General features: G+C 48.5%; 1 protein-coding gene across 15 annotated transcripts in view; it reads right to left on the minus strand.

Annotated features, from left to right (window-relative positions):
- Nucleotides 1-26,342, minus strand: part of C15H10orf90 (chromosome 15 C10orf90 homolog) — a 214,569-nt gene that overhangs the window by 55,258 nt on the left and 132,969 nt on the right. For 8 of the 15 annotated variants that reach the window (XM_072740388.1, XM_072740390.1, XM_072740387.1 and 5 more), the window contains 3 exons: nt 20,838-20,927; nt 13,622-13,713; nt 5,544-6,507 (listed from right to left, as the gene is read on the minus strand). In XM_072740388.1, coding sequence (XP_072596489.1) covers nt 5,544-6,507; nt 13,622-13,713; nt 20,838-20,883 — 1,102 coding nt within the window. In that variant the 5' untranslated portion in view covers nt 20,884-20,927. Of the gene's footprint in view, nt 1-5,543; nt 6,508-13,621; nt 13,714-20,837; nt 23,402-26,342 lie in introns of all 15 variants that reach the window. The other 7 variants (XM_072740393.1, XM_072740392.1, XM_072740383.1 and 4 more) reach the window with 3 other exon arrangements.

The following is a 26,342-nucleotide window of genomic DNA, read 5'->3' on the forward strand; positions in this document are numbered from 1 at the left end:
GTAGGAAAAGGACCTGCCTAAAGTCACCCAGAGAGCCCGCCTCTGAGCAGGAGGTGGCATGCTTTTCCAGTGAAAGCCCAGAGAGCAAATACTATGGGCTTCGTGGGTCACTCGGCCTCTGTCCCAACTAGTCAACTCTGCTGTCTAGTGAGGAAGCAGCCACAGAACAGCATGTGGAACAGCATGGCTGTGTCCCAAGGGAACCTGATTTCCAGAAACGGGTGGGTTCGGCCCCCTGGGCTGCAGTTTGCTAACCCCTGCACTCCAGCTCCTGCTAGATACCAGGGGTCCCAGTTTAGCGGTCCCTTTGCCAGCTGATTCTAACACCCACTGGCTTGGTTTACTGTTGACAATAAAACAAAACACAAGAACTCATTCCACTCGATTCTTCTTGTGTAGCTCCACAAAACGTAAGAAGACACAGGCAGATTGTTCACCTGGTCCTCAACAGTGATCATGGTCTAAATGTGGGCCAGCCCCTGGGAGACAACTCCCCATCCAGTTGGTCAAGGCAGCCCCAGGAGATGCCCCACAGGCACATCCGGTCGCTGTGGCACCACCAGCACACCTGATCATCCTCAACCCTGCTGGCTTTTCCTTCCAAACAGTCAGCGTCTGGTCACCTTTCAGCACACCCACCACACCACCTGGTCCAAGTCGCTGCTCCTGCACCAGGACAACGTCCAGCACGCATTTACTGAATGAATGAACAAACATCAAGGGTGGGGAGCAAATTCTCCACTATCCTCTTTGTTCAGGTGCTAAGGTCCACGCGCATGCCCCCACCTCACTGTCCCAGATCCAGCCATGCAAGATCCTTGAGGTGTTTTAGAGAAGTATGAGGTCACAGACGAGAAAGGTAGATTAAAGGGCAGCGTGGCCAGCTATGATGTACACTGTGATGCCCTCAATCCCCCTCAGGAAAGAAGGAATGATTCCCCAGCTGCTGAGAGTCCACCAGGACCATGGCAAGCATCTGGCACAAAGAGCTGCCTCACTCACGGTCACAGCCTCTTCCCGGGGGGTGGGGGGGGGCGGCAGGTAAAGGCCCCCCTTGTCTCAATTCAGAATAACTCTGATGGGCCATCCCAAATTCAGAGTTCCCACAGGCCTTCATTATGACCGCATCACAGAGCGACTTCTCCCTCTGCCCATTCCTACTTTTTTCCCTTCCCACCCACAGATGCCAAGACCACTCCCTAATAAATGCCCGTTAACCTCCAGCTCAGAGCTGGGTTTCCAGAGAAGCCAACATGCAAGACTGGCAGAGTAAAATTTGTTTTGGAGGATGAATGGTTCGGAGTTAGCAAATTTCAGCCAGTAGGCCAAATCGGGCCACTGCCTGTTTTTGTAAATAAAGCTTTATTAGAACATGTCCATGCTCACTTACTTATGCATTGTCTGTGGCTGCTTGAGTTGAGTAGTCACTATGGAAACCATCTGGCCCTTTACAATGAAAGATTGTAGACCCCAGTTCTAGATCATTAAAGGAAAATCGTATTTGTAAAATAAGAGCTCCGCAAATGTTTTCTGGCTCCTAATAAGAAGTTCTCATGGGACTAAAGGAGCAGAACCCAATGCAGATTTCTCTGGTAGGCTTGACACGTATGCATATGGTCTAACATTTTCCCTTAGTGATGAAAGTGCTTTCTTCGTGACATAAACCTCACTTGCTACCCATGTGTTAGATCATAGCATCAGAACACTGGTAGTCACAGTAGACCTTTCATGATGCAGCAGGGATCCAGTCATTCCTCTCAGGTGAATCCTCTCCAACCATTCACACCTTTGATCACCAGTGATGCTAAACTCCACCAGGGACTTCTCAGACCAAGGCCACCAGCAGCCTGAGCACCAGCTGGGCATACTGAGACACAGAGTCTGCCACAGAACTTCAATGCTTGGGGCAAAAAAAAAGTACATTCATAAGTCTCTTCTCCAAAAGCATCTAGTGAACTTCAATGGATATCTTGGAAACAGGAGAAAGCTTCAGATCTAGCCCACAGATGCAAAATGAACCTGGCAAGAAGTAACGTACCAAAGTCAATACTGTTTCAGGCATGCAACACCCAGCAAAGAGAACTATTCATATCAATACTGTACATCCCATAGGACAGCACAGAGAATGGGATTTCAGGCTGGGAAGGATTTCTGAGCCAATAAGTTCCACCTGTACCAAATGATGTAGCTTAGTAACTTAATTAGAAATTAACTGGGTAACTCACTCTCCTAATAGATTCTGGCCACCAAACTCTACTATTACTCCCTATGTCCGTGAGTGGTCTTCAAATATTCCCATCGTGGTGATAGTGGAGATGGGGCCCACCACTGAGTCTCCACCCAGCAAGCTGCTCTGCTTAGGGCTGTCATTGAGAGAGTACAGTCAGAGCCAAGCACAGGACTGTTCTCAGCTCCGACACTTAATGGCCATGTGGACTCGGGCAAATCATTTCATCTTCAAGCCTCCTTTGTCTTAGCTGCAAAATAGGGATAACGACACCATCTCTACAGAATGGTCTGAAGGATTCCAAGAAATGGACACAACCGATGTCAGTCAGGACCTGGCATCTAGAACCTGCATGGTATATGCTACGGTCCTTGGTAGGATGAGTGCTGAAGACCATGAAACCCTTCCTTAGAGCAGAGCAGGGAGCTGTACAATGCCCATCCTGCGGGGGCCGGCGGGAGGCATACCGACAGTGGAGACACAAGGAATGACACAAGGAATGCGATGCCCCCGTAGACATGACCTATCTCTACTGCACCAAATGTGTGAAAGTCTCCCATTTTCCCTAATCTTAGTAACCTTTCTGCATGTGCACCCCGGAGACTCATTCTAGAACACAGTGTATAGGACTTCCTGTCTGGGGACCTAATGACCAGAACTGAAACGGCCTCGCCTGTTTGTAGAATCTTCCAGACTGCACCTCCCTTGTGGCTGAATGTCAGCAAGGCGGCTGGAGAGGATGCCGCTCGCACAGGATCTGGGGATCCTTCAGATAAAAAGAATCAGATTCAGTAACTATGAAATACGAAGACCGCTAATAGCTTGTGTAGCCACAGGAGGTTGTCAAGAATGCCTCCGACGAGATCCCCGTTCCAGACAGCAAACACAAACAGCTCCTCGGAGTTTTAATGAGCACTGTCCCTGTCAGAAAGCACTTGCCATAAGGCCAGAAAGCTCTGTCAAGACCGAAGGTCAGCAAGCCCACCGTCGGAGTTCTGTGTAGATTAGCCCAGGACAGGCTGTGGTAGTTAAAGCCCATGGGTGGTGCTTATAAACCTCAGGCAAGAATTCAGTAGCATGGACAAGCAGCGCGTTCTTGTCACCTGGGAACAAATACATCCCCTTGCAAATGACTTTCTGAGTGAGAAAGTAGGAAAGTCTAGGGAGGGTTGTGTGAGTGACTGTCTATGTACCCATCTGACGCATGTGCCCAAAATGGTGAGCTCAAGCTTCTGTGAATTAGAGCTTGATGACTGAGGGACCCAGAGTCACATGGACACTCTCCCTCACAGATGTCACCTGTGGCAAATAGAGAAGTTTTGTTTAATTTTTCCAAACTAGAGGGAATCTTCGAGAACACCAAACACACCCCTTATCTAGCTACTCAGATGAAGAAAGGCTCGGAGAGTTGGGGTGGCCTGTCTACATTCACTGCGCAAGAAAATAATAGACCAGCAACTTTCATAAAGGTGTCCCGGCCTCTGTGAATATATCTCCTCAAATGGTAGAATGAGGCCACATGATTCAGAGCCACCCACATGGAATCCTTGGGATCTGGAGTATATTCTGAGGGAAATCGGCCCATGGGAAGTGACTCATACTCTTTGCCTAAGAACATCAGTTACACGAGCAGTCATTCTACAAAGTCAAAATCAAATATCTTCTCTGCACCAAAACCAAAATAAGTTGGGGTGGGGGATTTTCTCTGCCCATGCTCCTTTCCCATGAAACCAATGTTTGGGACCTGGCTCTAGGGATTTTTAAAGAGTCTTTGAGGAACATGCCATAAATCCAAAAGATTATTTCACATCATGAGACACAACATAAAGACAAGGACGTGCTTCAGTGGGGGTGGGGGGCCTGACATACAACAATGTAGGTTGTATGTTTCCGAAATCTTCATGGACCAGGAAGAGGAGACGGTTGACTCGGGCGATTTCTTTTTTTTTCCCAAAGATTGATTGATTGATTTATTATTTATTTATTTATTTATTTAGAGAGAGGAGGGGGGGCAGACACACAGGAGGAGGGAGAAGCAGGCTCCATGCCGGGAGCCTGACACAGGACTCGATCCCGGGACTCCAGGATCGCGCCCTGGGCCAAAGGCAGGCACTAAACCGCTGAGCCACCCAGGGATCCCCTGACTTGGGTGATTTCTTAAGATACTGAGGCCCATCTTTGTAACATTGATCAGGGCTTACATCTTCCTTTTTGCAGTAAGTCTGTAAGACTCAGAAGCATTTCGATGGTCTAATCAACCTGAAAGCCACGTCAAATTGCCTTAAAAATCTCTGCGCATTCAATATACACACGCTTGTTAAAATTAATTACATCATTTACCATTTCTATGCACATTATAGCTTAAAATGTTTTACAGCCATTTTTATTAATTAATAAAGCCTTAATGGACAAAAATTATACCATAAAATTATTGTACGTATGCTGCATTTCCAGTTTTACTACTATTATCTTTAAATATTTTCCCCGAGTGGAAAGTCACTAATTCATAAATTAGAGTCTGTCTCGCTGAAAGTAAAACTGATAATTGGAAGTTTTCTACAGAGAAAGAAATCTCGTGTCTGGCGAAGGCCTGTTTGCCCCTTCCTCATCTCTTGAGAAAGGTAAAGGGGTCAGCCAGGGCTGCTGACATTGGGAAATCTGCCTTGCTCTGGCAGTGGCAGACCGAGCAACAAATTCTAGCTGAGTTGCCCCAGAAAATTCCTGCTTTTGCTCTTTGACAGGGAAAGTCCCCAACTTTTTAAAGAAATGTCCCATAAGTACTAATCTCCCCCATGCACACACCTACACTGCCCCACGCGCACGCACAGTTATGGACTGTATCTCTATGAGCAATCCATAAATACCAACTGTCGGATTGAAAGGTAAAGAGGAGCAGGACTGTGGACCCTTCCAGATATGCAGATGTTCAGCCCAGAGACACAAAACCTCTAGGCGTGGACAGCACTTTGCTCTCTGCTGTTTTCCAGCGATGTGGCCCTAAAATAATTTCACCAGGGGGCTAGCCTTTCCTGCTCACTACGCTACAGGGTCTGGAGCTATTGTTGGAAACAAGAGGGAAGGACTCCCAGAATCTATAAAAGTATCTGTGAAAATCTAAGGCAGACTTGAACACTGAATTACCCGTGGTCACCTTAGAGCAGAGCAGATAGATCGAGGCTCCAGAGAACTGCCCCTTGAAATAAGTCACGGAGAGGAAAGTGGCCGCCCACCTTGGCGGGGGACTTGCACGGATGAGCTGACAGCCAGGGATCTGGACTTGGCAGCCCCACCTCCCCAGGACGGCAGCGCCACTCACCTGCCGTGTAACTCCAGCCGGGAATGTGAATGGCCAGCTGGCTGGCACCACGCCCTGGGCGACAGTCCTCTCTCCCTTTGCTTACAGTGACCTGGTTAACTCCCACGTCCGAGAATGCTCGATCTTCCACCCGACGTGAGCCACTGCAAGGACAGGCGGAGGGCCCCAGATGCACCTGCTCCAACGCTGGGTTTTCCTTCAAGAAACTTTCTTGCAAACCTGGGTTCCAGCGGCGGCCTGGCAGGTCCGGGCTCCCCTGGGTGAGCTCCTGCTTCAAGGCGCTGCAGAGGGGCGCCCCGTTAGCTGGGCCATCTGCTCCATCTGGCGTCAATCTGTGGGAACTGCAGCTCAGGTGGAGCGACAGGACCGACCTGTGCATTTTGGGGCTTGCACGTTGAGGCTGCTGAGCCGGGCCGGGGAGGGCCCCGTCTAGGTAGCCGCCGGAGCTGGGGCACTGCTGGGACACCCTGAGGTGCACGCAGGAGCTGAACACCAGCGGCCCCTTCCCCGCCTGTGGGGCACCGGGAGGAAAGGCGTCCTCCGGGTCGTCCTCCAGGTTGGTGACCCAGTACCCGTGGGCCTCGCACAGCCGGGGCTGCGTCTCGGGCACCTTCAGGCGCATCACAGAGCAGGTTCTGGAGAGCTCCGCGCAGGTGCACGGTCCCTGGTGCCCACGGGGCGCGGCGGGTGCACAGGGCTCCGCGAGCAGAGCGCCCTGGGCCTCCCACGCCAGGCTGCTGGCTGGGGGGCCCACGCGCCGGGCTGTGATGGTGATGGATGCGAAGCCCCTTGGGGGCCCGGGCTCCCCGGGAGGGAGGCCCACGGAGGCCTGTGGATGCGCGCGCGGGGCGGGAGCGCAGGGCACCTGCAGCGCAGCCCGGGTTGCCTTTGATTTATTCTCATCAATCAGCTGTGAAATGACTATGGATGAAATCATTTTTGTGTTTTGCGATGCCAGAGTCTCCTGCAAATGGAAAAAGATGGCAATTATTCACGCAGCCCATTGTCATGCAGGCAGTAAACGCTCCTCCAAGGGCCGAGAGGACGTCCTGAAGCCTGTTCTCCTCTAAGGCCTCCTGCCCCACACCTGACGCCTCCTCCAGGGCTCCGGAGGGTGGGAAACCCAGACCCATCTGTGAAACGGTTAAACATTCTGAAATCATTCTCCCCGACGGGGGAATTGGTTTTCTCTGCTGGGTGTCTATTGTTAGTTTATTTAATGATGTTCGGGTGGATGGGGATCATCAAATTTTAATAATCCTCTCCACTAGGCCCGGGAACACCTGAATACAAGTTCACAGCCTCATGGGGGAGGGAGGATGGAATTCTGGAGCAGGGCTGGGACCTGGGGCCGCAGGTTCACGTGGGAGATGAGTTAGCCCTCCCCCCCCACTCTGCCTGTGTCCCCACCACAATCCTCTACCTTGGCTCCCCATGCTTGCCATGGTGGGGGTCAAATCCCAGACAGCCGAACAAAGGCAATTAAACACCCAAGCTGGACTTAACCTAGACTAACACAGAGACCACGGGAATCACTAATCAGAAAGGGGGCGGAGGGGCGTTGGAAGAGACAGTGTGGTTGCTCTGCACCGCAGGGCTCAGGGGCACAGGCACAACCTCTGTCCAGTAGCGGGAGCAAGGTGTGCCACGCTTCCTTATCAGCAGAGCTGTGTCCTAACAGTAAACTGCTAGTGTGTCCAAAACAATGTGCTGAGATTTTTTAATAAAGCATCTAACCAGGTCAATAGCAGGAGGAAGGATCTCTTCTGCCCTGGTTTTGTTTTTCATGTGTGCGTGGAGAACACTGCAGAAAGCTACGTGGGCGAGTGCGTAGTGCAGGCTCGCGGGGCCGGGGTCGGAGGCCTCCTTTCCGATGCTCCGTATTCTCCGTGCTTAAAAGGGATCCTTGCCTGAACCTGCATACGGTAACCACTCGATTCCCACCGGAAGCGATGCCTTCTCGAGGAGTCCGGAGGCTTAATTGGTGCTCTGCAAGTAAGCAGCAATTCTCAAGCTGTAAGGGGCCTGGAATGCTAAGCACTGCAGGTTCCCCAGGCTCTAGAGCTTCTGATTCTGTAGGTCTCTGGGTGGGGCCCCAGCAATATGCATTTTAACCAACATCCCCGTGATTCTGATGCAGGTGATCCAGGGAATACACTTTGAAAAACGCCAACAACGGCTGGTCTTTTCAAGGAGGGGAAGGGCTTGTGCTTGATGGGAACGAGAAAATTGTTCTCGTTCCCTTAGATGTGATAAGAAAGCACAAAATTTTCTTCAGGGCAGGATCAACACTTAGGCCCCTAATGTAATGCTTTTCTCCACCTGGACTTTGGACAGGAGGCCTGGCACACGGGATCTTAGCACCTGAGGCTCATTGATCTTACTGTTACCACCTGGTCAGCTACTCAGTTTTTCCTCACCCCCCCCCCCCGCCCCTGTTTTTCACCATAGTCCCCATCACCTGACACATACTCAGATTTTAAAGATACATGGGAAGTTGCAAATTCAAAAGATAACAAGAGACAGGTGAAGAAGAAACAATCGTCTTAAAACTCACTTCATCTTTTTAAAAACCTAAATAGCACTGGCTACCTTTTTCCAGGTGGCTCACGAGAGCCAGGCTCTGCTTGAAACCTCCTTCAAGGTGGGGTCTCCTCTTCAGCGCTTCTCATGATACATAACAACCTGGGAGGCCCCCAGCTGCCTCAGAATCCCTGGGGGTGGGGCCCAGGCATCAGTGCTTTTAATTTCCAATGTGATTCCAGTGGGCAGGTGATGTTGAGAAGCAGCACCTGAGGCTTCTGAGGCTCCTGTCTCTCCTTTCGAGAAGGCACTTTCCATGACTGTAGTTTACATACGAGAAAAGTGAAGTGCGTCTGGCACCAACCCCAGGCAGTTTGATTGGCACACAGTCCCTCCTTAGTTAATTTTACTTCTGAAATTAATTGCCTGACCACCCTACCAGGTGCTTAATCGTACCTGGTAGGAATTCCTTTGACACAGGTCTCTGAAAGAAAAAGCCAATAGTCATCTTGGAAAGTGGGCTGTGTTGGTCTTATTTTATACTCCATAACAATGTTTCCCAACGTTTGGGCCAGGGACCACTGGCGTAAAAAAACACCTAGCATTGGGGTGGGGGTTAAAAATGTTGACTTCTGGGCTCTTCCCTCCGGCTCTCTAGGTGAAGGGTAAATCAGGATCTCTGGGGATATGGCCAAGAAGCCATGTTTTTAACCAGCTGCCAGGTGATTCTTCTCACAGATAGGGTAGAAGAAATGCCAGGCCAGGATTCAGACCTTCTTGGGTCCATCCTGAGCACACGGTGGGGGGACACCCTGGGGCTACATTGGGGGTTTCGGGTACCACTATAGGAGGTCCTAAAGGCCCAGAAGGATAGGATGAAGAATTGCCCACCACCTCATTACCTTGGGCCTGGCAGGTGTAACTGTGACTTTGAGTCCATCAAATGCAAATAGATGAAGGAAGAACAATAACGAATGGCATGAATTTGAATGTAATTCTGAAGCTAGGGAGTCGCCTGGTATGTCAAGGTGACACTGCTCCTGAGGGAGAGATGCTGACAGAAATCCAGTTCCCAAGAAAAGTCTAGTTGCCTTCTCTGCTTATAGGAAGTTTCGGAGATCAAAAACAATGAAGGATGTGAAACTACCTCTCAAAATATGAACATGATATGTAACCGCAGGGTGTGACATTTTCTGTGACTTAGCAGAAATCAGAGGACATCTGATGGATTCAAACCTCCGGATGAGTGAGGGGGGTACTTATAATGAATGCATCTGTGTTTATTTGAATTACATAAGTGGAAATAACCTATCACATACCCAATACTTTGAAATGTTGTAATGTGAATATAGAATGAATGAAAGCTTTCTAGACGTAAATTCTGTCGTTATAACATAGAGTCATGATCAACCCATTTTTTTCATGAACTCATCAGACATATCTATTGAGCTACTTCAACAGGAAACTGAGGAAACTTCTTGACCCCACAGAGTTAACAAATGGGAGAGAACACCAAGCAGGGATTGCGGTTGTCAGGACCGGGATTATTGGTTAAGTTTTACTATGTTTTCTTGAGGTGTTCTCATCCAGCTTTGACAAAAGCCCCAACCGACAACTGAGAGAAACTAAAAAGGAAACACTTTCCTCTTTGCTCGTCAATTCACATCCTACTCTTGTATGGGAAGTTCTATTTAGCAGATCCTATTTTCTCATTAAGCTCCATTAAATCATTAAAGATAAGGTCCAACCTCTTAAAAATCCGGCAGCCATAACACAGCACCATAGTCTGGGTGGCTTAAAACCAGAAATTTTATTTTGTCACAATTCTGGAGGCTGGAAGTCGGAGAGCAAGGAGGCGGCATGGTGGGTTCCTTCTGAGTCTTCTCCCCATGTCTTCACATTGTCTTCCCTCAGTGTGTGACTATGTCCCAACATCCTCCTGTTGTAAGGGTGTCGGTCGTATTGGATAAGGCCCACCTTGCGGACCTCATTTAACCTCAATTACCTCTTTAAAGATTCTGTCTCCAAACACAATCACACTCTGTCATTCTGGGCATTAGGACTTCCACACATGCATTCGGAGTGGGGGGAGACATAGTCCATGACTGACAATACAATACATCACTTTGTGTCCAGCTCTTCTTCCGGGGCTGGGAAACCAAGAAAGAGATGAGACAGGGGAGCTATTTGATGTTCCAAACTTGGCCCACTGCTTTTAAAACAGGGCCACTTTTTAGAAAAGCGATCCCACCGTTCACATCAAATATCTTTCCCAATGAAGCTATTTCAAGGTGCCACTCCGTCTGTTCTTTATATTGGGTTCACTGAACATGGCTTTGGGAAAAAAAAAAAAAAGTATCTTTTATCTAAAATAAGATTAACTGATGTAAGATTTGATTTGGGAAGAAAATAATCTTGCATTTAGAGTAGAACATTCAAGGTCAGGGAAAGGTCAAATGAATAGTTGGATTTCATGTCTTGCCTGGGCAATAAATCACCCATTTCCTGACCATCCTCGTACCACATTCGTCTGTGTGTATTTTCTTTCTCGTAAATGCTGCTTTAAGATATTGATTTCTTTTAAATGTTTCAAACATGATTTTGTAGGGCTGGTAACTGCTTTCCTAGTTTTATGCATTTTATTGACTGTTTTTAACTTTATATTTATGCCGTAAGGCATATTACTATAAAGGCACCATTTCATAAATTGAAGGAAGAAAGAGATAAGCGGCGGATGGTCAGAGAAATCAGATCCTGAGCCACTGGGATGAGGATGCTTCCATTCCTGTTGCAATTTATTTCTCCAAAGGATAAGCATCTAATCCAACCTGTGGCTTTGAAATCTATATTTTTCTCCACTTGACAATTCTTGCCATTTTCATGGCTGCTCTGCAGCCTACAACTATGTTTGCCAGATGGATTCTTCAGCCCCATGTCTGCACGGATACTCCCTACAGCCACCTCCGTGCTAGCTGCAAGCATGTTTACTCCTTTTTATTTGATCCAGAATTATCACCACTAAGCAATCTGTCAACCTAGTGGCATTTCATCATGCATGTAAGAGTGTTTTCAAATGTGAGTTCACTCTGGTATGTAGCAGTGGAGAAAGACCAGTTTAAGACAAATGGAAGAATTGTAGCTTTTCTCCATCTCTGTCCTAAAACTTTTGTCCTTCTATGCACTTACAAAAAATGAAAGGACTCTTTGCAGTGTAACATATAACAGTGAAAAGCTTGAAAGAATCCAAATGTCTTTTAAAAGGGGGTCAGGTAAGTAAATCAGGGCAGGCACAACTGCATTGTATAGAAATTAAAAATAAAGATTACAAAGAATTTACATGTCATGGGAAATTGCTTGTGATGGAATCTTATGTAATAAAAGAGAGCCATAAAAGTTGATGTGCATTCTAGTCTTATGTAAAAAAAAATTGCATGGGAAAAATAAGGGAATGAAATATATATCAATATTTTCTTACTTATATATTTCTATATTTTCCTAAGTGTCTACATGGAGCTGCCAGTACTTTTGTGATCAGGAAAATTTAAACGTTGTTTTTTCAAAGAAGAAAACCTTGTTCCATATTTCATTCCTTTTAAATAATCACTTGGTTGAAGAAGTGCCTGCATATCATTTCTACAGCTTCGACGAATTTTGAAAGGAAAAGTGATCAATCTTGTGCAGGCTCCGGCGGAGAGGCGGAGATTTATGGCAGTTACAAAGGAAGGGCATCCGTTTGGAGTGTTTCATCATCTTACAGCATCCTTATAACAAACACACAGGGACAAGCTTTAAAAGCTCAAAGTTAGGAGGGAAATTTGAAAGTCACACTACTGATAAGATCAAAGCTGATGGTCCAGATCACTCCAAAGCAGATGTTTAGAAGGTGTGATTTCTGGGAGTTATTTAATTCAATCATAGATAATGACTGTGTGTGTGTGTGTGTGTGTGTGTGTGTGTGTGTGTGTGTGTGTTATGGAGACCCAGCTGCATGGCTGCAAAGATCCTTATCAGTAATAACCAAACTAATTTTAACATCAACAGGAAAATGCTGGAATTTGCCAGCTCAGTGTCAAAAGCAGGTGGGAAAGACCTTCAGCTTGTATCCTTCTTAAAAAGAGAAGCAATCAACTTCATCATTATCCTGCCCTTCTTAACTGGGAACCTGCTTCCAGGGATGGTTCTCCATGATCCATTGTACTTGTTCTTTTCCCTCCCTGCAACCTGAGGTTCCTGCTCCTGCTCCCCAGGAACAAATTAGTGATAGCCCAGCATCTTTACATCTTTAGACAGTGAGCTCAGTGCTTCCCTATAGAAAAGGCTTCAAGTATTGGGGTGCCTAAATGGATGGTTCAGTGGTTGAGCATCTGCCTTCAGCTCAGGTCATGATCCCAAGGGCCTGGGATTGAGTCCTACATCGGGCACCCCGCTGGGAGCCTGCTTCTCCCTCTGCCTATGTCTCTGCCTCTTTCTCTGGGTCTCTCATGACTAAATAAATAAAATCTTCCAAAACAGGGTTGGGGGGGGGGGCTTTAAGTATCGACAACTAGACCTCATACCCAGAATAGAATCCTTTCTCTGTCATGTGGGAGTTCAATCCTGGGGTCTCTGAGGGAAATGTCGAACTTCGTTAAATGCAGAGCTAAATCAAAGAATAATACCTAAGACAAGTATTTTTTGGGGGAAACAATTTTTTTACAGATACCCTTGCCGCTTGAATCTGTCATGAGACATCAATTCTTATAATCCCACAATCTCTTAGAATTACAAAAGTCGGTGGCAGATTATCATTTGTGAAAGACAACAGTGGTCTTGTAAGCTAATGCCTTGGACGGTTCCTTCTGGCTGGAAAGTCCACATAACTAGAATGAGCCTTCCCTGATGCCAGCCTTTCAAGCAAGATGAGAACAGAAGCTCTGGAGCCGGACAGCTGGGGGATTCAGGGCAAGTCAAGTACTAGAGGTACTGGAGCTTTACTTTTTTCACCTACAAAATAGGTATAATAATAATATCTCCTTCCAGGGACTGTGGGAAGGATGGAATGAGTCAGTCAATTAGCCAGAACCTGGTATGAGAGACACTGGCGGTATTAACCACCATGTACAGAGTCTTTGTTCTCTAGAATCAGAAACATTTCATTTTATAAATATGACCTCTAATTTTCTCCCTATTTCAGACAACTGACATTTTCTGCCGTTATAACAATGTATACTAGCTTGTTAGATTTCCAATTATCTCTTCTCCACCTTCCAAGTGCTGCATGGCATCATCCTGTCTCTCTCCAGCAGATTAATTTTGGTTTAAAATGGAGATTCAATCACCATCCTCTCCTATGATACTGCAAATTTACAAATTGTTGGTGAGGATTATAAAAGAATAATTATACAGCATGTACTTCAACCTAACAAGTCTTAGCCATTGATGGTTAGATTTTCTGCTGCCTTAATTCAGTTTTGACTAAACAAAATAAAATGCAAACACAACATAAGGAGGCCAGTGATCATGTTTTATAGTTGGCTGCATTTTGCTGACTACCCTAGAAGTTAGAAACATGTTACCTCGGTGAAGTCAGATTTCTTCTCTGTAACATCAGACTGAAGATTTTTAAGGGTGATTCGATCATTTGTAGTGTACCGGTTGTCCCGTAATCCTAGGCAAAAGGAGATAATATTGCTACCTTTTAGTATATGAAAGGATGAGATGGACTCTATGACTCTACTAGGAAGTTTCACATCACCTAGTCAGGTATTATTACCAGTCAAGGGTGAAGCCGGTATATTTTGACCCATGTTAAAACCTTGTACATTGCCCTCATTCATTCCACCCCCTTTACGTAGGCTCTATGGTTTTATTATTATTTAGTTTACAATTAGGCTGCAAGATTCCTTCTTCCACCCAGCAGTCGTTTATGTTCCTGGATTTAGTAATAATTGAACAAGTTCGGAATGCTCACAGTCTCCCTCATCCTGAGTTTATACCCAGCAGGAGAGAAAACCACATCTAAGAGGTTCCCAGCACCACTCGAGTTAAGAAAGGCTGAAACATTATGACCAACTTTCATCCAATGTCTTAACACAACAGCGCTTGAAGGAGCCATGATTGGCGCAGACGCAGACATCGAAGCTGCTTTCGAATGGCTGAGGATAATTCTGTGATAATACTGCAAGGACACGTGAGACACCATGGGCAGCCCTCCACAGAGACACCTGCCACCCTGATGGCCTGGGATATCATCAGATCCAAGTGCACACACTGGCGGCGAATTGTGAACCTGGATTCCAGTTCTGGCCCCACCACCCACGAACTTGATAACAATGGACAGGTTGGAATCTCCTGATCCACCAAACCTGGCCTGCGTGCCTCATAGAGCCCTGGATGGAATCCGCAACCCAACAGCATTATGATCACCTGTTGCTAACGTAGGAACGTATGTAAACACAGGAAGGTGGGGTAGAGAGGAGAGTCTGTGTGGCCCAATCTCTGCAGCCCAGGTAACAGTGCTGCCTCCACGGTGCAGATATTCTGGGGAAAGTGATTTTTCCAGAGCCTATACAGAGTGATTCCCCAACAGCTGGTGCTGGTGATAAGAAAAAAGAGACTTCAGAAGTAGCTTTCTAAGTTAGACTCCTATCTTCATCAACTCATGAGAAGGGCTTATTACATATATATTTACATATAATTCAAACAACTCGTTTTAAATCATTTAAAAATAATACAAAGCATTTTATGGAGCAAATGATACCTTATAGTATTTTTATGCTTGGCAGATTTGCAAAGGGGTCAGGACATGACTTGCGGGAATTTCAGGGGCCACTCTACCAGCCCACCCAAAGCCCGCTCATGTCCCACCTCGTCCTTGGGTGATGAGGCCCCCATCAGCTCTGTCCCAGACGTGTGGTTGTGCCTCCATCTCTGCCTGTTATTGAGTGACAGAGATAGTCATCCAAGATGATGTGCACAGATTACTTTCCATGAAGCGCAAATATAAGACCTGAAAGATCTCATGGATTTCTGTGCAGAGTCGATGCGTCATGATGAGCTGACAATAAAGCTGATGAAGATGGAAATCTCCTGGCTCTAGTAAGACAGCATCGTGTAAAGAACTCTAAAGTCAGCAAAGACCTGGGGGCCAGCGAGGCCCAGAGCTGCAGCCTAGCCCAGCCCAGCCCCAAGCTCATGGGCAGTAGGGGAGCTACTCATCCTCTCAGAGTTTCTGCAGCCACAAAATGCAGAGAAGAACACCTCTTGCCCAGCCTCGTTATGGATGCCCCGAGGCTAGTGTATGTAAAGTACATGGGCCAGGATGGCATCTGGGGTTAATACTTGATAAACCACACTGGTGAGGACTGTTTGCGAGCATGACCAAGGCAGCACCACCTCCCATCCTGTGCCCCAGATGGTCGCTAGAGTCAGACCACACAGTCCCAGAGTCTCTAGCTACTGGTGTGGCTTTGGGCAAGTCACTCAGCATCCCGTGGCTCCTTGCTATGAAGTTGGAGGTGACAATGGAGCCTACTTGATAGAGGTACTGGGAAAGAGTAAGTGGCCTAACTAATTAGCCCTCAACACAATGCCCAGAACCCAAGGATATGTGATAAACATCAGCTAAAGGGAAGTTTCATCACCCTCGGTGGAGAGGAGGGACAGCGCTGGGCCAGACAAGCAGTGGCTGTGTGTTCGTGGCCTGTAGCTGCTGCATCAGTGATCGCCAGCTGTGAGGCCTGTTACCTTATGGTTATGGAGCTCAGACATCCATTGGGAATGAGTCTCACAGGGCTAAAGTCTCAGTATCCAGGGGCTGCACTCCTTCGGGAGGCTCTAGGGAGAATCTGTTTCCTTGCCTGCCCACCGGCTTTCCTTGGCTCCTGGCTCCACATCACTCACATTGTGCTCCCACCATCACTTCTCCCCCTCTCTCTGGCCCTCCCACCTCCCTCTTACCCTTGTGATTAGACTGGGCCCACAGATAATCCAGGATAGATGTCCTGCCCCATGGTTCTCAACCATACCTGCAAAATCCCTTTTGCCACAAAGGGTAATATGACCACCACTTCTGGGGATGAGGACGTGGACATATTTGGGGGCACCCCTGTTGTGCCTATCAAAGACTAGTTGGGGGCAGCCCCGGTGGCTCAGCAAGCACGACCTTCAGCCCAGGGCCTGATCCTGGAGTCTTGGGATCAAGTCCCACATCAGGCTCCCTGCATGGAGCCTGCTTCTCCCTCTGCCTGTGTCTCTGCCTCTCTCTCTCTCTCTCTCTCTCTCTCTCTCTCTCTCTGTCTGTCATGAATAAATAAAATCTTAAAAAAAAGAAGACTAGTTGGGGAGACTGAGGTAGATGTGTTGGATGAAATGTAGGACCTTTAAAACAACAAATCGAGAGTCTGTATAGCAAACAAGGGAAGACACTTACAATGGGCTGTTTATTGAAAGAAAGGAAACAAAAACTTATGAGCCACATGATTGCAGCATTAAAAGAAAATTTTTAATATGTGTGAGAATTCATAAAACCAGTAAACTTGTAACTGAGAGCCATGAACCTAGTTTTGTGTGAAAATGAAGTAGGACTGGAGCCACACATGAGGATGCCTGATATAATGACCTCAAAGGACATGAGGAGGTGAGTTACCAGAGTGGGTTAAAGCATGGTATTGGGGAAAGAAAGACCCCGATTCAAATCCATTTTGCCACTAACCACTCAGTCAATTTAAGTAATTTTGGGTAAGTTACTTAAATTTTCAGAGTCTTATTTTCCCATGTGTCAGAGGAAGCAAGACCCGTCTCCTAGAGTGGCTACAAGAAATAATGAGATGATGAATATCAAGACCTGAGCAGAGTGCCCAGCATGTGGTGATGACACAACCCCGCCCTCACCCCATGCCTTCCACTTGACCACATAACTGTTGCCACCGGTAAAGGTCCCCACCATCGGGTGACCTGCCCTGGCATCTCTGAGTAAGGCCAAGCTGGGGGGAATGCTTGGGGCAGGTTAGCGAGAACAAGGGTAATAGTTTTGGCTTTTCTACTAGCTGGGATCCACCAGTTCCATGGGAAAAGGGTTCACATCTCCAGTACAGAAAACACATTAACCAGAATGGACTGCACCTGGACTTGGTCTTGCTCTCAGAACAAGGACAGGAGGGGTCCAGACCAGTTGGCTCCTTCTCTCCACAGTGGGAGCTGGTCTGGCCTGGATCTCTCACAGGCGCAGGTGAAGTCTACTCTGCATCAAGAAATTGTCCTGGTTAAAACACACAAACACACAAAAAAACTGGCAGTAGGTGGGCAGGCCCTGAGCACCTGCAGGACATACACCAACCAGCTATGTGTCATCACAGAAATCCAGCAACCTGGGGCCAAATTCTAAGTTGTGTCACTCTGTGTAGTTTACATAACCCCATCATTTCTGCTCCCCCCTCTAAGAAATTAGAACCTGGAGCTGTCTCTGTTGGGAGGGCAGCTGTCAGAGACTCACAGCTTCACTCTTCTCTGAGAACGGTCCTCTATGGAGGCTGCGCCTTTCTCTATATTGGCTCACAGCCCAGGATGGGGCACAAAATGGGTACAAAAGCCAGGGAAGCTTTGTTGTTTATGCCCTGAGTGTAACCCACAGCCAGGCTGTACCTGAGACCCCATCAGGGCTCCTTAGCTCTCTCACAGTCCTACCTGGACAGCACCCTCTCGCACCTGCCCTCAGTCCCAGGCTCTGCTCCTTGCAAACCCAATGGGGCCCTACCACACTGTGCTGGTTAAGAAGGAGGGCTTTCAAATTGGGGCTCCTAGATCACAATTCATCATAGGTGAACTTGTTAGAAGGGCACCTTCTCAGGCCCCACCTGCTGACCTGCAGATCTACTGAATAAAACTCAGGTGGGGCTTAGCCATCAATGTTTTAGCAAGCCCTACGGAACATTCGATGCAGCTCAGGTCCAAGAACACTGCTGGTCTTAGGCCAACCAGCTCTTCCACAAATGATGACTTTGAGGTCCCGGGAGGAAACCACATGCTTTCTGATGCAAAACCACCACCCCCCTGGCTTTTAGAAAGCCATATCTAGGGGATCTAAATGGATTTTAACCAATGACTTCAATTACAATGAAGGCATCAAGAATGCCAGCATGCTGACTTTCATTCTGAAATGAATTTAAAAGTCAGTCCAGTTGGCCAACAATTCATTGCTGGTTTATGGATCAGCCGTGTTTGGTGCCCAGCGCTCTGGGCCTCTGGCCCCAGAGAGTGTGTCAGCACACGGGCATGTCTGAAGAGGTCTTCTCTTCCAAGACGGTTGGAAGGATTATATATACGCTTCTGTCTTCATCAGCCTGCACCACTCACCCAAAGCCACCCATCCCCAACTTTAGGCCCCTTCCCAGAGGCCACAAGCAACCCGTTGCTCATGAGGCCTTGAGCCGGACACTCCTGGAATCCAGATTTCCTCTCTGGGGAAAGTGTGCTTCAGCCATGGAATCCAGAGCAGGAATTTATGTGGCGCCCAGGGTGTTAAGGCCCCCAGTGAGCCCCTCTCTTGCCCACGGCTCTGCCACAGAGAGAGCCCTGCCAGCCAAGGGACCCTGGTAGGGTTTGGGAGGGGGACATCGGAAACGGCCCTGTAGGATGGGGTGAATGTAGACAAATATGGAAGCAGGATGGAGAGAAGGTGGCACAGCCCAAGCAGAGGTGAAAGAGCAAAGTGGGAATGGCTTAAAGCATAAAAGCAGAAGAATCCGGCGTATTTGGAGAATGGCAAGTAGCACATTGGGTGAAGCACAGGGTAGGAGCAAGGAATGGCCTACAGTTCCCACACAGCACCCAACAATGCTTGAGTCATCACCACGAAACCAGCAGGCAAGCACCTTCGTGCCTGCAAATGGCACCATCAAAGTGGTGCGCACATGAGGCGCACCCAACCTTCAGCCAGCGGGGTGAGCACACGGTTGGCACTCCTCTACCGTTCACATCCACATGCCCGCTTCTCGGACCACAAATGCCCCTCACATGGTTTACTCAGAGCTCTCACGATGCTTTGACAATACCTTCAGAAAATATTTTAAAATAGGCGTTTCTCGGAATCACTTATCCAATTTCAATTCAGCTAGTCACTTCTGTGGGATTTGACCTTGTTGGCTACCCAATGCCTCTGGAAGTTCTTTCCGTCTTTGACTTCTGGAAGGACAGGTCATCTGTCTTCCTCCCTCCAGGCTACGGTGTCCTTTCCTTTGTGGGTTCTCTCCTTGACTCCCCCTTGACTCCCCCTTGGGCTCTCATGCCAAACCTCAAGACGCACCGTGGCCTTTGCTTGCTTTATAAACCAATGGCAAGGAAGGACCCGGATCTCGTCCTTGAGTACCAGCTAGAACCAGCCTCAAGCTCGGCTAGCTTGAAAGGGAAGCAGCCAACATGTCCCAAGTTGCTGCCACCACTGGCCTCCTCTGCCTCTTCTCCCCCGGCCAACCCTGCATCCATTATTTTGGTGAGTGGCCCCCATCCTCTTATCACCCACAATAGAAATCGAGGTGTTCCCTTCTACACACACCTCCTTTCTCTCATCTCACCTCCTATGTCCAGCGGAAAGCCAAGACCTGTTTCCTCTTATGAAATAGGCTCTGCTCTATCTCATCTGTTTCATCTCGCCTGCATTGCCTGGTCTCGTCAAGGTCACAGTCAAGCTGGTGACCCCACAGCCTCGTCTCCTGTCTGGTTCCCCCAAATCCCCTTGACGTCACCAATTTGTGACCTTGTGGCTCCTTTGGAAAATCTAATGAAAGGATTCCCCCCCCCTTACCCTCCCTGCCCTGACCCCCAAACAGAGCCTGGGAAATATACACATAAAAACCTGAGCTCATGTGCCCAGACTCCTGGGGCTCCTGGAAAGGAGGCTAAAATTCCTTAAAACAAGCCTGCCACTCCTTCCCAGACACGGTGGCTTCCATCCCTCTTTGATCTCAGGTGCCACCTTTCCAATCCTCCTGGCCAGCTCACTGCTCACCTTGGATCCAACTCTGGAGCATCTCCTCCGAGAAGGGCTTCTTGGGCTGCCCCCTCCACCTGACACCCCCCCCACCCCATGCTGCATTCCCCTCTGGTCTGTGCTGGTGCCTGCATTCACTTCCTAGGGCTGCCGTAGCTAATGATCACCGATGAGGTGGCCATAGGAATGTATTGTGTCACAGTTCTGGAAGCCAGAAATCTGAAATCAAGGTGCCGGCAGGGCCAAGGGGGAGAATCCTCCCTTGTCTCTTGCTCGCCGCTGCTGGTGGCCGGGCATCCTTAGTGTTTCTTAGCTCATAGCAACAGAACGCTCAGGTCTGTGTCCACAATCACACGGGTCTCAGCGTCTGCAAATCCCTCCCTTTACAAGGGCACCAGCCACTGGGTTTTAAGACCAACCCTAATCCTGTCTGACCTCATCTTGTTGTATCTGCAAGGACTCTATTTCCAAATTAGGCCATGTTCATGGGTGTTAGGAGGTTAGGACTCACTCCAACATTATCTTTGGGGGGAACACAGTTCAACCTGTCCCTGTGCCCCCAACAGGCTGTCACTACCGTCCATCCTTACTTACTACACCGTGCTGTAACCACCCATTCAAGAGGCTGTCTCCCCCATTGGACCGAGGTCTTTAGGGGACATGCTATTCATCTCCTTCCTCCAGTGCCTAGTCCAGCCACCTGGCCAAATGAGGACACTCACTGTTGACTGAATGAACAAATGATTTTATATTTTGATAACAGTTACATCTGTGAGGGGCAAAAAAAAAAAAAAATCACAACATACCTTCCTCGGACAGTTTTATCATATTCCACTGGCGTTTCAAAGACATTTGACTCAGTTTCAGAGGTCTGTTAATGACAAGGATGTTTCTGGCTAAAAAATATAAAAATACAAATAAGAAAGAAAAGAAAAAAAGAAATATCAGGCACACTTTACATCTGTAGCTACTCTTGGAATGAGTCAGGCTGCCACGGTCCACCCTGGGCGGAAGAGCCTCTGAGGGTTCTATCTGTGATGAAGTCACCAGAATGTTTACGGGGCAACCAGGGGGAGGGGGAGGGAGTCCACCTTGGCTCCATTTCTCATTGGCGACAACCATCATCGTGATGTTTCTATCTGAGGTTCTCTGACAAGTGAGAAGAGTTGGCACGACCATTATTTATAAGTTTTCTGCAGAGCACTGAGATACGAGTCAAGGAGCTGTTCTCTCTAGTGCCTACATTCAGACACCAACTTCTCCTCTTCCTCACCAACTTCTCACTCCTTTATGTTTCACCTGGCTTGGATGACACTGGTTCTCTTGCCAGGCAGCATTTTTTACTGTTTAAAAGTTCCCTGAGTGTGACCATACACTCAGGAAAACACCACAATGTTAATTTGTTTAATCTGCTTTTAACATGTTACCAAATTCTGCAAACCGGGTCACCTAGAATATTGGGCAACATGACAGTCTTTATCATGCAAGCTATTTTGAGAACAATCAGTTTTCGTGCAACTTAATAAAACACCTTTGACACTAAATTATAACAAACATTGTTTTATAATTCATACCCAACTGACTACATCTGAGGTAGCTTATAATTAGCAACAAGGATTTTTTTGTTGTTGTTAAAGGTAAACCCATGATAAAAGAGGCAAGCGATGAGCTGGAGAAATTGCTGACCCATAACGTCTGGTCTAAAAGATGACACTGGCACAGATGAATCACAACCTAAGGGCGAATTTGCCACAGCCAAGGCCAAAGGGAGGCATGATAAATTGCATAACTCATTGCCTTTCAAATGAAATACGATGTTTTGTGAGGAAAGTGGGATAAGACATTGGGGGGGGGTCATTACATAAATGGACAGCACCTGCGTGAGTCTTTCCATAAACACCAAACTGATAGAAACTTCCCTGGATAATCCCAAAGTGCTTTGAGTCTGGTCAACGTCACTAATACAACTTAATGGCTAAAATTTCTCTTTCCATCTCTGCAAGACAATCGATGTTGGATTCAGTGTGATCTTCTTTAATGCTCAAACTGGCCTTATGAGGAGGGCGCTATTATTACCCCCATTTTACAGGTAAGGAAGCTGAACCTCATTTAAGTGACGTGCAAGGGTCACCCATCCAGGAGGCCTCCAGCTGGGACTTTGCAATACTACTGATCACTGTACCTGTAGCAAAGGTAGAAACTGGGCAGATTGAGAAAGTGCCTGGATTTTGGTGGCAGGGCCAAGGTGACACCGGCCCTACCACACTCTTATGCTATCATCTTGGACAAGATGCACACCCTCCAAGCCTGGGTTTGCTCCTCGGACAGAGAGGCACTGTAAGGCCGGGAACTGTGAAATGAGGTAAATAAAGGTTTTCATGGGCTCAGCACAGTGCCTGGCATACAGTGGGCCCTGGAGAAAATGGAAGGTATTATCAGCCACAGTTTTACACAAAATTTTTAATCTCAGAAAATTGAGGTAATAAAGATGTTTTAAGTCTATCCACCCATTTTGTAGCCATTTTGTAGCTGGTTTCTGAGATGCCTGGAGCCTAAGGCACCGCATGTCCGGCCCCCAGTGTCCTGGGTTGGCTCCCTGGGGACAGCGCAAGGGCTGTGCACTGACTGTGATTGTGCGTGTGCACCAGTCTACGAGCCCTGACACCCGCTCATGTCGGGTGAGTACTCACGTACTCACACCACGAGCTCGGTGCCACAAACGTGTAAATGAGAACCCAACGTCTTTGAGCACCTAAGTTAGGTGCTGGGGTAACAAAGATGAATAGCACACAGGAGTCCCCGTCTTTGAAAAGCTCAGAGCCTAATGGGGGAAGGAGACCCCAAAACTAGGCCTCTTTCAGTGCAATGCAGACTTGATCATTTTCTCCTATGGACTATCGCTTTTTTACCTTCAATTGTGGTAAAATACACGCAGCACAAAGTAACCATCTTAACCATTTGTAGGTGTCCAGTTCAGGGGCATTCGGTACGTCCCCACTGTCATGCTCCAGAACTCTCTCATCTTGTAAGCTGAAACCCCGCACCCCTAAAAGCTCACCCCTCATTCCCCACCCGCCCCTCAGGCCCTGGAATCCACCCTCCTACTCTGTGTCTCTATATATTTGACTATTCTAGAAACTATTCTAGAAACCTAACATAAGTGGAATCATGCAGTGTTTGTCCTTTTGTGCCTGGCTTGTTTCACGGAGCGTGTCCTCAGAGTTCCTGCGCGCTGCGACCGGCGTCCGCATTTCCTTCCTCTTCAAGGCTGAGTAATATTCCACTGTTTGTAGAGAGCACATTTTGTCTCTCCGTTCACGCGTCGCCGGGCATTCAGGTTGCTTGCACCCCGCGGTCACTGTGAATAAAGCTGCCGTGGACACGGCCGTACAAATATCTCTTTGAGTTCCTGCTTTGAATTCTTCCTGCGGGTTACCTTCTACCTTTTTTCTGATTTCCTATTGGTCTTATTACCTAACATTTGCTTGGCAAACTCTAGGGTTCTTTTTTGAGGGGGAGGCAGGACAAAGAGATGGACACATGGAGAGATCACTTTAGTAGTCCTCTTAAAAGTGTCCTTGAAAAATGATCATTTCCCGGCTTTGTACATGCATGGGGCAGGGCAGACGGGACAGGTAGGGGGTCATCTTGTTTTATATCCTTGACAGAGGGTAAGCAAGAAAGCACAGGTGGCCTCTGTCATGTAACCCAGGTACCTTCGATGTGGGCTCCAATGTGAAGGAGAGAGAACACACCTCCCCTCTCAAAAAAGACTCCATGAGTGGGGACAGGGGGGCAGCCCGGGTCAGAGAGAACCAGGGCTGGGCGGTGGGGCAGGGGTTGTGCTGGGCTCCCAGGGAAGGTGTCGGCTCACCCACACGAGGGGCCTGGGTCCGAGCAGCACCAAGGAACAGTGGAAGAGGTTGAAAGCAAGCAGTGTTCCCTCATTTCTTTGGCTTTAAAAGGGACACAGCGTGCTACGGCGGGCAGAGTCCCGGCGGGCAGCAAGGACACTGGGCTCCTGTCCCACCTGGCCACTCGACTGGGACCCTGAGCAGGTCAGCCCATCATCCAGGCTCAGCTTCCCGTCTGTGACATGTGGGGTGGCAGGGGCCCGTGTGGCCTCAGGGACACCGTGTCGTTCTGCTACATGGCCCTGTCCCGAGACGGCCAGCTGCAAGGTGTCAGGGACATTTGAGGGGTGTGCACGTGGGAACACAGCTCCCCACTCGGGGCCTGCTTCCTTCACTGGGAGGAACACACATCGTTACACGCTCTCTTCTTCAAGGAGCATCAAGCTCGCCGAACAAGAGTCACTATTACCTCGCATCGAAAGTCACAGAGTGGTTGGATTCCAGAGGGGCCGTTCGCCCTTCCCAGGTGGCAGCAGAAACCTGGGACCCTGGGGTGGACAACAGGGACCCGCCGGGCCCGGCGCCCCCAGTGAGACCCAGGCCCCTGCCACCGAGGCCACCCCCTGCAGGACGGGCCAGGGGGTCATCTGCTTTGAGCCCAGGCCTGGATGGCAGCCAACATGCAGGGAAGAAGCGGGCCGCATCTGGACACCTCCGGCGGAGAACCCGGAGCGCAGTCCAGCTGCAGAGCCACGCCGTCCAGGGAGCCCCGAGAACCTGGCAGCTCGGTCCCTTATGGAAACCAGCTGCGGGGATATTTTCAGATGTCAGGTGGGTCTCCTCTGCTTGCTGCCGGGACAAAGCCGGGAGGACCCAGGCTGGCTGCGGGGCCAGGCGGGGCCGGAGGAACGCAGGCTGCCCCCTGCGCTGGCCACACCAGGGTGGTGTAGCACCCCAGGGCGCCCCGCAGCAAAGCTCTCGTGTAAGAGCCTCGAGCAGCACCCCGAGGGGGGGCTGACCCAGATCCGCAAGCCCCGCACCGCAGGAAACCCCCAGGCTGGGAGATGCTCACACATGCTCGGCCCCATGCCCGGGGGTCTGCCCAGGGGGCTCCCTACACAGTGCTCCCCTCGCCGGCTGGGGAGCTTGCTCTGCACATCACCAGGCTTCGGGTTTTGAGGGGTGTGGGTTTTCCTTCTTTGTTGCTTGTTTACTGGAACGAAGATCCAGGGCTCTGCATTTCCTACTAGTCTCTCCTGCTCTAACAGACCCCGAACGCAGGCAAGAGCCAGGAAAACCACCCCCTTTAAATGTGGAGGCACCTAAGCATCGCAGGTGATGGGCTCGTCTACACGGGCCACTCTGCAAAGACAGGACACGGAGGCTAGGGAGGGGCAGGGCTGGCCGGAGCAGCTCCAGCTCAGGAGTAGCGGGGGCGGGCTCACTCCTGGGAGACAGTCCTGATCTCCCACTCTCCCTCACGCTATCTTCTACGCCCCCCACCCCCTGGGCTGACCTTCCCTCCGTGCAGCTGACTTCTGTTCATACAGCTTTATTGAGCTGTAACTCACGTACCATAAAGTTTACCCTTTACAGCGTACAATTTGATGGGTTTGTATATTGACAAAGTTGGGCAACCATCACCACTGTCTGATTCCAGGACAGTCTCATCACCCTCCCAAGAAGCCCCCTCCCTGCTGTTCCCCATCACCCCTTTACCCCAGTCTCTGGCAACCACTGATCTTCTTTCTCTGAATTTGCTTATTCTGGATATTGCCTATAAATGGAATCATATGACATGTAGCCTTCCAGTTTGGCTTCTTTCACTGAACATCATATTTCTAGGGTTCATCCCTGCAATAGTATGTGTGAGGCTCTCATTCCTTTCTACGGCTGAATACTATCCCATGGCACGGATACACCACATTCTGTGCATCTGTTCATCAGCTGATGGGCATCTGAATTGTTTTCACTTTGGGTTTTAATGACTGATGCTGAACTTCTGTGTACAAGGTTTTATGTGGACATAGGTTTTCCATCTCGTGGTTGTATACTTAGGAGCAGAATTGCTGGGTCCTAGGGCAACTCCATGTTTAACTTCTTGGGGAAATGTCAAACTGGTTTCTGAAGTCCCTGCACCATTTTAAATTCCCACTAGCAATGTTCGAGGGTTCCACTTTTTCCTCATCTTTGCCAACACTTGCTCTTCTCCATTTCTTTGACTAGAGCCATCCCAGTGGGGGTGCAGTACCATCTCCTTGTACTGTTGACTTTCCTTTTCCTAATGACTAAAATGTTTTATGCCTTTTCATAGGATAGTTGGCTGCTTGCATATCTTTTTTGAAGAAATGTCTATTTTTAAATATTTTTATAGCAACTCTAGGAGAAAGATGCTCAAGGATGCCTCCTTTTCTGTCACCCACATAAATGAGTGAACAACAGTGATTCACAGACTCC

The sequence above is a fragment of the Vulpes vulpes genome, chromosome 15 (assembly GCF_048418805.1).
Source record: "Vulpes vulpes isolate BD-2025 chromosome 15, VulVul3, whole genome shotgun sequence".
NCBI classification, from domain to species: Eukaryota; Metazoa; Chordata; class Mammalia; order Carnivora; family Canidae; genus Vulpes; species Vulpes vulpes.